Consider the following 15,337-nt stretch of genomic DNA (forward strand, 5'->3'; position numbering starts at 1 on the left):
TGGTAATATTCTTAACCCAAGGTAAAATAATTTTTACACACTCAACTAGATTTCATTTGGCTGCTTTTCGAAATGTATAACAAATGCGTAGTCTGAGGAAACAGGATTGTAACCGTGCATACCAACAAAAATCCCTCTTCCCTACCTCTGAAAAAATGAATTATCAATTTATTCTCATAATTACCCTGTTTAACCAATCGATCAAAGCTATGTGGCGGTTTGGCAGCATATTTCATGGCTGTGATCTTCACTTTGTCACACCTAATAACAAATCTCAAATCTCCCCTTCGCTACAAGAAGGGATGACCCGCCATAAAAATTACTCGCCAAAACTACTCCGTGCGATAAACCACCCAGCTGTTACCACTAGTCCATATTTCTACAGACTTCGAACCATCCTCGTCTTCCTGGATCTTGCCGAATTGGCAACCAAGGTGGAAACCATCTATTTCCTATGGGCGGTATTACAACGTTCTCCTGCCCCTGATTACATATTCACACATGTCGACAATCCTCATAACCCTAAAATTATTTACAAGCACTACTTTGAAGGACGTAGCCCTTCAAAATTAGTCCTATTCAGCCTAACTTCCCCAGAATATGTGTTTATACCATGCTTACTCCGTCCCTCAACGACAGGTACGCTCATTGAAGAAAAACTTACGCTATCGTTCACCCTTCGTCAAATTGATGTAGCGTGGGACGCGCAAAATTTAAATCTTCAGGGGAATATAGTGAAATACCTTAGTTCAAAAAATCATCCAACAGGAGGGTGACTGCACCCCAGCCTTAAGACATTTCTTTACCATTCGTTCATACGAATTTTGTCCGCTGTTCATACTCGGACAACAATTCAACTTCACTTATTCCAACTGGAGAGTAAGTAACAAGATTGAGGCAAGAGACACGATCGGGACTATAAGCTTCAATTCTCTTCTTTCTGATGGAGCGCTGGACCAAATTCTAAAGCAGAATTTCGGTCTTTACGGCGTGAATTTTGAGAAATTTGAATTTTCTGTCATTACCATATTTCCTTCCCTGACGAACAACTTTGGAATATTTCTGTTACCATTTGACACACCGACCTGGATTCTTTTAAGCATTTCGTGCATCACGATTTCAAGTTTAGTTCCGATTTCGGTTTCTTCAGTGGGATTCAGTTATCCATTTGTTTGGAAGAAATTCATTCCCGACGATATTTTCAAGGTTTCCGCTATGCTCTTGGGGCAAAATGGAAATGGGGATAGCACAAAAATGTTTGCAAATAGACGCGTAGGTATAATTATCTCGATCGTTTGGTTGTTTGGATGCTACATTCTAATGGAAAACTTGTACCAGGGAGCATTATTTTCGTTTTTGGCGGTTCCTGAATTTCCCAAGGTGCCCCGAACCATGGAAGAGCTGATGTCCTCCCAACTTCCCATTTTAACCACTAGCCCATTTGGATTTTATGGCGCTGTCAAGACCGGATCAAGGCCAACCGCCATTTATCACTCCACCCTGAAGGTTATCATAATTCCACAGTTGATGATTGGGGCAAGTCCCGGATATCAAAAGTCTCTCGATTCCTGGGACAAGAGAATTGCCTTTTTCAGCCACATAGGGACCTGTGTTGAAGAAATGATTCGAAATATTTCAAATTCTAAACCTCTCCGGAAATATTTTAAAACGAGTGAAACTTTTGTAATAATGAATGTTGCAGATAATTTAGGACTTTTTACTGAGCCGATAAGATTTCTGGGTAAGCGGTTTGTCATAGATGGACGCGGTGGTGAGACAGGGTTTCAAATAACCACTGTAATGAACGGGCATAGAAATTTCATATTTCCCAGGTTTTACTTGACCTACATGAGACTGGTGGAGTCGGGGTTAGTTGAAACATGGCAGAATTTAGTCAGGTCATCAGATCGACTAAGAAAAATAAGAAAATATGGGAATGAAATGTTTGAAAAATATTACGCCCAAATTAATAGCGGGATTCAGTTTCAGCCAGAATTTGACGAGTTTGCCCTAGTCTCCTTGGAAGCTTTGAAGTATGGCTTTGCCTTGTGTGGGGCAGTTTTGTTGGTGGGTATGGTTAGTTTTGTGGTCGAGTGGAGGTTCAAACTTGCCATGGTTTTTATGCGGGTGAAAGCAATCGTTAGCGATTTTTTAACCAGGAAGGTGGAAGGTTTTCGAAATACGGTTAAAGATTTTGCGGTGTCTATCGCTAGAAACACTACCAGAGTTCGTATGTACATATGTCTACATATTAGTGCTTATTGGCATAGGTTGAATTCGAAATTTATGAAAATAAAAAACAAACAATAATAAATATAATGAATCTTGCCAATTAGCCATGTCAATCAGCATGATTGGAGAGTACAGGCATCATTATAGTGAAGCAGAAAATCAGTACACTGTAAATAAATTTCGATGTCTCGACCAATTAAAGAATCCAAATTGGATTGGATTCCGAAATTGATAAGCAAAACTGCTACTTATCACTAAAGTATGCATTTTGCAATCTTTTTAAATCTTAGTGTATGCCTTGATTTGTAATTAAATCAGAGAGTTGCATATGCGCGCACTAAATATTTATCTACATTATTATTTATCTAAATATTTATCTGTACATATGTCGAAATACACACAGGTAACTCGACACATTAGTAACAGAAAAATTACGTATTAAAATTTTGCCAAGATTTGTGCACAGACAGATGTAAATACATAGTCGAGTTTTCGCCTAGAAGCCAAGTTGCCAAAAATATGCCAAACATGTTCACCTTAACCGTAGACAATATAGGTACATACAAACATTTACGCATGTATGTAGGATACAATAACCATTGATAGCCATAATTAGATATATTTATAAGATGATATGCAGTTGGGAAAATCAACTTAAAATTAAAATTTAACTAACTAATTTGATCATTACTTTTTTTGTAAAAAATTGTAAAAAATATTTCTAAAATATAAAAAGGAATGAATGAATCAGTTTACCACTACGAGATGAACTGAATTATTTCATGTTCGTACGTATATAAGTCTTGAAAATGATGAAGTTGAAAAAAATGCCAAAATTAAATATGATGACTAACAATACGTGAGAAACGATTTTCAGAGACGTTATGCATGGATTTTAATTGTGCTAAAGTGAATATACATACATACTATGTGGTTCACACGTGCATGTGTATAATTGTGGTACCATTAGGAACAAGTATCAATTTAATTTTAATATCCCCGTATAGTACAATAAAAGTGACAATTTAAAGGTCTCCCGTTTGCATATCGTACATGACGTTGCAACGTTCTTGCTTAGAGGAAAGGTGTGCATTTCGAGACCGCTGAAAAAATAAAGCCCACTAACGGCGACGAATGAGATTGTCAATGTAATTATCAGAATGGCTAGGACCCGTGAATGTGATGGTTGCTCTTCTCCTTATGAGTCGGTGACTTTTTCATGAACATCTAAAATCGACAAATTAGCTACCGCTTCGTCCAATGCTGTCGCCCTCGTTGCCTTAGTCATAGCACGCTTTGTCACCCTTTTCGTCGTGGGCATGATGGGTGTTCACTTAGTGACCATTAAGTTGCCCATGGCTGATGGACAAGTATTTCGCAAAGTGAGACCTATTCAGCGTAAACAGCATGATCAGGCATACCCCGGCGATGTAAGCCCCACCACCATACGTCTTGCAAGTATGGATATCCTGACCGTAATTCGACCGAGTTCCCGCCACACGAAGGATTTTCGTGTAATTCGACAATAATTTTATAGATGTAATAATTTTTGTTTCCACCATCCTTGGACATTTCAGAAGTTGACATTATTTTCACGCACGATGAGTCTAACCGTTTTACCGAAGGCAAAGGGTCAAAGGGTGCAATTTTTGTTATTGCGGTTTTAAGTCAGAAGTAACCAATGAAAGTGTATGCAAATTGGACCTTGATCCCTTCGGAATTACCGAGTCACATACTGATCAAACTTTTTCGGATTTTTTAAAATTTTAATGGACGATGAATCAACTTAGGTACAGTTGTACCAAGGTAAGAGGCTTTAACGAATACATATTAAACACTTACGACTATGACATGAACTGACAATGCGATGACGCCCCCGGTCTCGCTCCGATTTTGACGAAACAACGAAACTTATCTAAAATTCTTGCCCATGGATTCTGTCACAATTTCGTTAAGCTGAGCATTATGAAAAATCTTGCAACACGTGTTCAATTATTTATCTAATGCTGCATAATTATTGTGGTTTCGTCAATATTGGAGCGAGACTGCCGGCGTCATTGCATTGTGTTTGTTCCATCATGGAACAAACACAATGGAACTTCCATGTTTCATGAAATAATGCTACCCACTCAAGTTTCTCTAGATTTGTCAATAACGAATTAAGGGTAATTCATGTAAAGAATATTTTTCCCCGCTTTCCAAGTTTTGAAACCCGTCATTACGTATTTAAGTTGAAGTATATGGAGTTCGACACGTCCAGAAAGTTTATATCGGCATTCTGTAGAATTATCTAATTATTGATCATACTCCTAACCCGTGGTGCCCTTATGTAAAATAATTTTTACCTACGTAACTAAACCTTTTCTATCTTCATTACGAAATTTGTTACAAACCTGTAGTCTGGAAAATCAGGTTAATAACCGTATATTCTACGAAAAATCCGATAGGTACATACAGTGTATCAAACAATTGAGTACACGGTACAACGGCCCTTCATTCCCTTGCTAACAAATTACTCCAGTGCAATTAATAATATTTAGAAAGGTTGCTATATAGTGGTAAATTTAATGCTGAATCCAATTCTGGAAAGTGTTTTTAGATATATCAGTCAGTTTGTCCAGAAATGAATTGACAACCCACAAATCTGTAAATATGAAGTCAAAAAAATGAGTACACGGTATGATATTTATTTATTTAACAATTAACAACTTTAACCTAAAAGCGTGTTTAACCATCTTTACGTTCAATAACAACTTGAATTCGTCTGGGCATGGACTCCACCCACGTTTTGTGTAAAATCTGAATTTATATCCTCCCAAAACTTACAAAAATGGTCCTTAAGTTATCCTAACTAGAAAAATTCCTGTTAGAAATTTTTCGATCCAGTTCTGACATCAATTGTTCATTGGGACTTAAGTCCGGTGATTGGACTGCCCAAGGAAGTATTTTAACCTTCTTGTCTTGCAACCACCTGGTCACCATCTTGGCAAATGTTAGGGGGTCCCATTTTTGTTGAAAATAGTAATCGCCCCGAATTTTCAAGTTTCGTAGGGATGGGATCAATTTTTTTTCAAAATGTTCAGATTGAATTCCTTGATCATAATTCGGCCGATGTAGTGCAATTTGGCAACCCTTTTCCACAATATGGAGCCTATACCGTTACGGAACCACCTCCGTGCATTACTATCTTATGGATGTATTCCTATTTTAGTGCTCCATTACTCTTTCTCCATACCCGAACAACTCAATCTGCACCAAACAATTTGAAATTGATGTCTTCAGTCCAAAGGACATGTTTCTGATCGTTAATTGTCCAGGCGCTGTGATCCCTACCCCATTTTTGGCATCGGCGTTGATTGCGCTTTGAAATGAATGGTTTCCCCCTTGTCACTAGGGTATTTAAAAAATGTTCATGCAGTCTGTACCTCACAGTTTGTGGAGTAATGGAAAGTTCCAACCCTTGGTTAACTTCTGTAGACATTTTGGTCGCAGATATCCCCCTGCTTGACATCACTTTTTGACAATTCTTCCTTCAAAACGAGCGAAGTTTTTCCATTTTTCGACCTTTTCTTTCCCGATTTACCACAGAGCCAATGGCTATCCCTTTGGTGATAATTTTGGTAATCATCAACTTACGATGTTTTGGTTTTTTCACTAATTTTGTCGTAATTAAGTCTTTCCTGGTGAAGACGGGTAATTTATGTGTCCTTCACGTCAAACCTCATGTCTCGCCATTTTCACTAAGCTCTGGCATCTACCTTATTGAAATACTTAATGAAAGTTCTTTTGTTAGCAACAATAAACTATAGTTAGTAATAATTTTTGGATTACCGAAGACTGGACGTCAAGAAAACGAATATGTTTAAACTAAACTTGTAACGTATACTCAATTTTTTGATGCGAGGTTTTGTTTTTCTCGGACATATCTCTAAGTTCACGATGAAATAATCGATTCGTATGAAATTCGCTACTAAATTTAGATTCCGTATTATATTCTGAGTTAAATATGCAAATTTCAGTGCCAAACTTTTAACAACCAAGAATTTATTCAATGCTGAATGAAGCACCGTTGTACCGTGTACTCAATTGTTTGATACACTGTATCTCGGAAAAATGAATTATCACTTTATCCTCATAATTACCCTGTTCAACCCGTCGATCCTAGCTAATTGGCAGTTCAGCAGCATATTTCGTGGTTGTGATCTTCACTTTATCACAACTAATAGGAGATCTCAAATATCCACGGCGCTACACAACGTGCTGATCCGGCATAACAATTACTCGCCAACACTAGTCGGTAACGTGCGTGTTACAACGATCCCACATTTTATCAGATTTCGAACCCTCCTCGTTTTCGTGGATCTTACTGAATCGGCAAATATGGTGGCACCCAGCAATTTCCTATGGGCGGTATTTCAACGTTCCCCCGCCGCTGGTTACATATTCGCACATTTCGCCAATTCTGATAACAGATATTTTCAAGCATTACATTGAAGGACTTAGCCCTTCAAAATTAGTCCTTTTCAGTATAAATTTCCCAGCATCGGTGTTTATACCATGTTTACCTTGTCCCTCAAAGACAACTGGGTTAATCGAAAAAAACCTAACCCTGGGCTTCACCCTTCGTCAAATTGAGGTAGCGTGGGACGCGCAAAATTTTAATCTTCAGGGGAAAATAGTGAAATACCGGAGTCCAAAAAGTATTCAGCAAGAAGGTGACTGCACCCCAGCGTTAAGACATTTTTATACAATTTCTTCATCCGAATTTTGTCCGCTGTTCATTCTCCGACAAAAATTTAACTTTACTTATTCGGACTTATTCGGACTTAGAGTACTCAGCAAAAATATTCGGAGAGATATGATCGCAACTATAAACTTCAATTTTATACTTTCTGATGGAGCACTGGACCAAATGCTGAAACATAATTTCGGTCTTTACGGTGTGAATTTTGAGAAATTCGAATTTTCCGTCGTTACCGTATTTCCTTCCGTGACTAACAACCTAGCATCATTTTTGCTACCGTTTGATTCACCAACGTGGATTATTTTACTCGTTTCGTCCATCACAATTTCATTTTTAGTTCCGATTTCGGTTTCTGCTTCTGGATTCATATATCCATTTGTTTTGAAGAAATACATTTCCGACGACCTCTTCAAGGTTGCCGCTATGCTCTTGGGGCAAAGTGGAAATGGGGACGGCACACAGATATTTGCCAATAGACGCGTAGGTCTGATTATCTCGACCATTTGGATGTTTTCCTGTTACATTTTGATGGATAACTTATACCAGGGAGCCATGTTTTCATTTTTGGCTGTTCCTGAATTTCCTACGGTGCCCCGAACCATGGAAGAATTGATGTCCTGCAAGCTTCACATTGTTACGACAAGCTCGTTCGGATTTTACAGCGCTGGCATGAACAGATCGACGCCAACCGTCACCATACCTGTGCAGCTTCACTCATTTAAGGCGAATTGAAGCCTCACTCACGATGAGGGAGTGAAAAAAAGTGAAGGCGAGTGAAGGATGTGAAATCCCTCATCTGACGATTGAAGTTGAGTGAAGGAGGTGAAATGCGAGATGATGAGAATGAAATGTGAAGGGAGTGGGAACGAAGTGTGAAGGGAGTGAAGGTTGAGGGAGCTCAAAATTCTCACTTCTCACCAGAAACTTTCAGTTTTGCGCTGGTTGGTGAATTGATTAATTCACGAAGTAGTGGGAGCCGAGGACTTCCTTCACGCTGTAACTTTTTCAATAGTAAAAATTACACAAGGAAACTCTAAACAAAAAATTTGTACTGCAATTAGCCAGTGGAAAGCGAAACATATTGTAAATACAAGTTAAATGAATTAATTCTGTAATCTTAAAATTCAGCAATATTTAAGAAGCATGCTTGAAACATTATTTTTAGTGAAGAATGGAGTCCGGTGAAAATCTGGCCGACGAGGATGGGACTGTCCCGACACCAAAGGAGACAAAAGCAGCAAAATTTAAAAAACAATCCAAATCTAAGAAGATAAACGGTATTGAGGAAGGTGAAACCTCACCCGAGCTAAGAAAACGGCCCGGATTTGAAAATTGTATCAATTACAAAGTGTTGTTCGAAAAACAGTACGAGTATGAAGGCCATCTTATGGGTTCGGAAAGCTTTTATGCAAGATGTAAGGCGTGCGCTGGTCAGGAAAAAAGATTTAGCTTCAATACCAACTCTTTCAAATATAACGGGAATCGCCATTATGTGGTAAAACATCAAATATTTCGACTTTACTGATGTTGGGTCGGAACTGCTAAATTGGTTGATGAACGTAATTGTACTTTTAGAATTGTCACAATGACTTCAATCTTGAGCAGAAATCAACTATTCAGAGCCATAGTTTATCAGAATTTTTTAGCAACCCCAGTTACAGCGATGCTGATCCTTTGCAGAAAAAATTTGTGGCAAATTTGCAGGACTTGGTTTCAGTAGATGGGCTCCCCTTGTCATTCGTATCAGGGCTGGGATTCCGAAATTTAATTCAAGAAATAAATCCACGACTAAATATACCTTCACGATGGACAATTTCTAGGAACCTTCAACAGACAGTAGCAAAACTTGTGAGTAAAATTCATGATTTCACGATTCTTGAAATTTTATTTTTATATTTAAATCCTGCATTTTATATAAGGTAATCCCTGCTCTAATCTTAGAAATTAAGACGGTCGAAAACTACAATTTGCATCTCTCCACGGACATTTGGACAAGTAGGCGAGGAGATGGAATCATGGGATTAAAGGCACAATATATAAAAGAAAGTGAGGGATGATGGGAAATTGTCACTGCAACTTTAGCAGTTCGCCAATTCAACAGTCGACATACTGCAGAGAATATAAAACTGAAATTGATGGAGTGTTTGTCACACCTAGACATCAGTACAGAAAAGGTAACAATTTTCAATATTTATGGAATTAAGGAGTGAATATAAAGCGTGCTGATTTAACTCATCCCGATTTCACATTTCAATATTTGAACTTGTGTCCAAACAATGGTAACAACTTTGAGGTCGATTTTTTATGAGATGAACAGTACATATTTTACGAGATGAATAATATACTGCTAATTAATCTTTCGGAAATTTATACTAATCATGTCCTTAATACTTCCATTTCGGCTATGTCAATGTTTTCGTAAATTTGCATAAGGTCTCCAAAAAACATCGGCACGAATTAAACCAACACCCATTAATAACAAGAAATTTTTATTTCAGATTGGATATCTAGTAACTGACGGCGCTCGCAATATGGTATCCGCATTTCGGGACTGGTTCGATGAAGATGAACGTTTTACTGGTGATGATGAAAATGAAGGCAATTTGCAAATTCCGGATCAACCACCATTGCATGACGAGGATATTATGGAAACGGACGACCGCTACGATATTGAACTAGATGGCGATGACGACGAACAACTACTGGAGGTTCCATTGGGGCTAGTGTTTCGAATTTCTTGTTACGCTCATACCCTTCAACTTCTTGCTAAGGATGCGATAGGTCGGAATCCTAAAAGTCAAAGGGTACTCAAAGACGTTCATGGAATTTTGAATTTTTTTAAAAAGTCCAATTACTGGCGGGCTCGACTAAGTAATGTAATGGGGAAGGAATTGATTAAGCCGGCACCGACAAGATGGAACTCAAATTTTTATGTTCTTAAAAGATTGACCGAGGTACTTTATTATATATTTTATATTCTGGATTGGCTGCATTACTCAAGAATGATAAATAACTCAAATCCATATTAACAGGAGTCTGTCTATGAAACGGTGTCTAATTTGATTCTGGAAGCCTGGATATCTCCGAGGAGACCAAAACATGTTCCAGAAATTCCAACAATGCAAAATATGGAAATTTTGGTTGAGCTACGCAATCTTTTATCCCCTATTACAGAAGCCACAAACTCTCTACAAGCCGACGGAATTACTTCTAGCCTAATTTATTATCAAATAGTGCCAACATTTGATGGTATGTAAATATTTTACAAATTGAAGTATGGGAACATCCATATATTATGTCATTAGGAAAGCACCGATTTTTAACATTTACCTATCTCTTCGCTTCCCTTCTTATGATAACGCGAGCAAGAGACGAAACAACATTACCCGCCCTCCTTTTTGATGACATAACATGGATGTTCCCTATATATTTCCTTTATAACTGATTTATTGTCCGCTTTTTTGAAGAGATCGCAAAACTCAAAACGAAACATTTTACACCACTAAAATCCCAGCTACTTCAAGAAATAATTCGTCGATTTGGCGAGAAAATCACGCTGGACAATCACATCATAATTAGTGCGATACTTGATCCCAGACAAAAGTTGGACGTATTTCGAAGTAATGTTTCATATTTTTTGATAAACTTATTCATGGACACTTTCGATGCTTATTTTTAATAAATATAGTGAATATTAGCTGCAATGGAGTTACAAAATTGGAAACACCCGCTGCAGAAAAAGCTACAGACTTTCTTAGGATGTTGGTTTATCCAAATGGGCCACCTAAAAGTACTCCCGTAACCACAACCCCGAATCTGAATGACCCATTCTCAAAATTGGCAGCCATTCCATCAGAACCAGGATTCACCTCGGACGAAGTGGACCGCTATCTGGCTCTTCCGCGGATACCCTCAACATCTGACCCGCTTGAATTCTGGGCGCAAAATCCAACGTATTTTCCTAAACTTAGCAAACTTGCAAAACAATTTTTAGGAATTCCGGCATCGACAGGTGGCGCGGAAAGATTGTTTTCATCGACCGGGTCTTTGGGGAGAGCTCGATGTTCAAGTCTGCTTCCGGTAACTTTAGAAAACATGGTCTTGCACAAAGAACATCGCGTTCCAACTTTAATGAAGAAAGTTAACGACCGGAAAAAATCCAGGAAGAGAAAAATTGTCACAGAAAGCAGCCCAGGCACAAACATGTGGAACGAGAAAGAGGACGAAAGTGTTGTAAAATGGTATGGTTTCCTCGTATATTTGATTAAAGATTATATATTATCTTAACCGTAATTACCGGTGTTATTCTTTATATATTTCAATATGATACGAGGCACAAATAAATAAATTTTGTTGATTGTTATTATCTCAACAGAGAAACAAAATATATATTCGTCAAATTTGTAAGCTGCTCTTCATATTGTAAACACGGGTGAAGTTTGTGAATTGTATTTGGAATTTTTATGTACGTGTGTTTGCATATAAAAATGCGGAGTGAAAAATGTGTCACTTTTCTGTCGCATAAATGAGTTTGTAAGTACACGGAGGAATAAATTGAGATGTCCAAATAAGAGCATTTATTCCCTTCTCACCCAAAGCCCCAAGACAGAATAATCTTTTCTTTTCTTTTTTGACTCACATACATACATACATCCAGACATGCATACATTTAACCTTATTTCTAATGCAACGTTGTTGCTCTCCATCCGGTGTGGGAGGCACTAATTTGGAAACTAGGAGGGTCAGAGCCGTACCGTCAAATTGTCAGGCCTGGTATGAGCTTCAGGGCCGGGCCCTTTGATAAGTTCAATATCTTCGATATTATATTATCGTTTTCGCTCCAGAATACTAGAGCATTCTGGAACGACGAAGAAAATATTATACGAGAGCACATTATTTTCCCAGTTCCATGGGAAAATGGTGACAATTTACCTGCGCTATTAACTCAGCCATATTTTTGAAAACATCAGCGGGACGGAGAAAATTCAGTTATATGCACCTACATAAGTTGCATAATATGCGAATATGACATACTTTCGCTTACTTCCCAAAGCTTCCAAAACCCTTTGTGATTAAATACTTTTCTATCCGTTTTAAAAATTTGAAAAATTGCCAGACTCATTTGGAATTGCCGAAAATGCAGGTCCCAAAACTCAATTCCATTTAATTCTTAGAACACTTATTGTATTATTTTTTGAATTTAGGTACATATTCAAAAACATAGAGTATTTTGAAAAGCCAACGTTTTGGCTAAAAATACTTTTAAAATTGAACAAAGCGGTAAGAATAAAAAAATATACAATTGTAAGCATTTGGGCCTGAAGCCGTTAGACTAACAATTCGATGACGTCAGCGGTCTCTCCCCGATTGTAACGAAACCACGATAATTATGGAAACTTAGACAAATAATAGAAAACGTGTTTCAGGATTTTTCATAATTCTCAGTTTAAACGAAATTATAACGGAATCCGTGAGAGAGAATTTCCATTTTGACCGTGAAATTTTCTCGCGAGGGAGAAAAATCCAGATTCTCGCTTACGACTTCCATCATAATTCCATTTAAACTTAATATGCATGGACATATAATGGTTTCCTCCGATTTTTACCCGACCAATTATTTTGAATTGCTCACACACTGACACAACCCAACCCGTAATTTGCGTTTTCCTGAATGTTCGTGTTTACGGTTGTGACAGAATTTTTCAATACATTTTCAGCCAATTCAGGATTTTTTAAAAGTTGTTAGTCTTGAATTTTTATAAATTCTGTGCAAAAATGTTCTTTCATTTTTTAAATAGGGTCCAAATTAAAAAATTTTCATCACTTTGAAAAATCCAAATTTGGCTGAAAATGAATTCCAAAATTTCCTCGTAGGCTATGCATGAAAATATGCACAAAACTACAAGTCCGCTTATTTCCTTGTGTGAGCAATTTAAAATTGGTGGGGTCCAAATCGGAGGAAACCAGTTCATTCCTACGCATTTTAAGCTTAAACGAAAATATGATGAAATTCGTTAGCCAGAATCTGTATTTTTCTCCCTCGCGAGCATTATGAAAAATTCTGAAACACGTTTTATATTGTTTTTCTAAGACCCCCCGTTATCGTGGTTTCGGTAAAATCGGAGTGAGACCGCTGGCGTCATCGCATTGTAAGTTAAGGGTCCTAAGTTCATACAGTATAGGCAGAAAGTCTTTCCACCCTAATACTTTTTGCACTTAAAGCGTTATATTGCTCGAGAGGCTTGGTCGAATGAACTGCAATTTTGCACAATTGCTTACCACGATGTAAGGTTTTCGAAACCATACTTTGGATAATGGGGTGGCACAACGAACGACACAGTGTAATTATATCCAAAATTTCAATAGGAAAAAAGTCTTTCCACCCACATTAAATTTTAATTTAAAATTTGTTTAAAATTGTTCTTTGTTATACAACAATCAAATTAGCATTTGGCATGTACACCTGGATCCTTTTGGAAGGCAGGAACACTTCTTGGTATCAACTCAACAAGTTGGTGACAGAGGTGTCCAACTTCTGCAATTTAAGTTTTATGGCGGCGTCTAATCTTTTCAAGCTAGATAGTTTGTGCTGAGCAATTTTGGGCTTCACAATTGACCATAGATGATTGTTACGATTCTGTCCGGTGATTGTGGAAGCCAGTCCAAGAATATAATCTTCTCTGTTGTCAAGCGATTCTTCAATAATTTTGATTTGTGCTTATGACCCCCATCCTATTTTAAAATAAAATTATTCCCCGATCGTAATTTCCTTCCGTCATCATCAAATTCCAACCAGAATGCCGCTATAGTAGTTGGAGTCCATGATTCCTTTGATTCAATCCAAATTTTTGAAGCCCTTCCACCACGTTCACGCATAAACTATTCGATTTCCACCCCCATGCATAATGGTTAGAGTACAATACCTGACCTTGTCTGTATTTTCTTGTCGTCTCCAGACCCGAGTGACCCAATTTGAACCACACAGATTCGTATTGGTCTCGTCGGTCCAGGGTATGCGTTTCCATTCTTTAACGGTCCGATTTAGGTACTTTTTAGCTAATTTCGAATGCATAGCCATAGTTGCCTTGAAGAGAAATAGCTTTTACCGCACAGCTGGGCCTTTAAATCCAGGTTCCTTGATTCTGTTCTTTATAATTTGCACATTAATTTGAAGGTATATTTTTCCCTCATTTCCAGTTGATTTTTAGACCAGTAACCGAGGATCTCACTGAATCTTAAAGAGGACGGCGTGATAGATTCTTGGGGTCGAAATCTGTAGTCGTCTAACATCTGACTGGTTGGCCACTATCCTAAATTGTTTGCACTACCGGACTGTTCCGGTAAATATCTACTTCCTCATAAGCAGTTTATCAAAAATTCTTTGGTGTCGAAGCCCATTACCATGAAATTTCACGACATTTTACCCGAAATCTGTGGTAAGGCGTTTTTCAGGTAAAGTGACCTAATATTAATGGCAAGCAAGTAGTTCACCGTTATAGAAATGCAATTTTTGAAAGAATTATGAACTATGAAGTGGGTGCATAACGATTTTGGACTATTTTTTGAAGAAATAAACTAAAAGTGCAAAGAAGTCATAGGGTGGAAAGACTTTTTTCCTGTTGGAATTTTGAATATAATTACACGGTGTCCTTCGTTGTGCTATCCCTTTATCCAAAGTATAGGTTTGAAAACCTTACATCGTGATAAGTAATTGTGCAAAATTGCAGTTTATTCGGCAAAGCTTCTCGAGGAAAATAACGCTTTACGTGCAAAAAGTATGCGGGTGGAAAGACTTTCTGCCTATACTGTACCTAAGTGTGTCCCTGGGTTACGTTAAATTTGGCCCCGTATCAAGGAACATTTGAGTTGCCAAGAAGCATCTTTGCCTTTTTCGCGTTGAATTTTTGTAAAGTTGGCATACATATTTTCGGTTTCAAGAAATTTATAATGGAGTAACTCTTTACATACACGGAGTTCCCCACGATCCCACAAAATAAATAAGTATATGTAGAAAAATACTAACTTTGGAGAAATTGTGGTGTCAGGTAATTTACATATGTCGAAATTGTAACTAAAAATGGGTAGGTATGAAGTGATCCTCTCCGATTTGACCCTACAAATTACAAATTTTAAATTGCTCAAGCACAGAAATAAGTCGACCCAAACGGTTAGGTTTTCTTGAATGGGCCCAATTTCCCTTTTAACTTAATTTTTGAATGAAGTTTCAGCTAAAATCATGATTTTGCATATTAATTAAAATTCGAAAGTCAAACTATTAAAATTAAAAATTACACAGTATGTTAGCTCTAAATTCATACAAAAGCGTAAGCCAATGAAATTCATACAAAAATAATTGAACAT

The 15,337-nt window shown here is 37.6% G+C and overlaps 1 protein-coding gene across 1 annotated transcript; it reads left to right on the forward strand.

The window, feature by feature from the left end:
- Positions 1-9,507: 9,507 nt before the first annotated feature.
- LOC110857411 (zinc finger BED domain-containing protein 4) lies at positions 9,508-11,263 on the forward strand. Its single transcript, XM_022106009.1, has 4 exons — positions 9,508-9,930; positions 10,009-10,225; positions 10,444-10,596; positions 10,665-11,263. Exons 1-4 carry the CDS (start codon positions 9,508-9,510, stop codon positions 11,261-11,263), a joined length of 1,392 nt encoding a protein of 463 aa, XP_021961701.1.
- The last annotated feature ends 4,074 nt before the right edge of the window (positions 11,264-15,337 follow it).

This window comes from Folsomia candida, unplaced genomic scaffold, assembly GCF_002217175.1.
Source record: "Folsomia candida strain VU population unplaced genomic scaffold, ASM221717v1 Fcan01_Sc018, whole genome shotgun sequence".
Classification (NCBI taxonomy): Eukaryota; Metazoa; Arthropoda; class Collembola; order Entomobryomorpha; family Isotomidae; genus Folsomia; species Folsomia candida.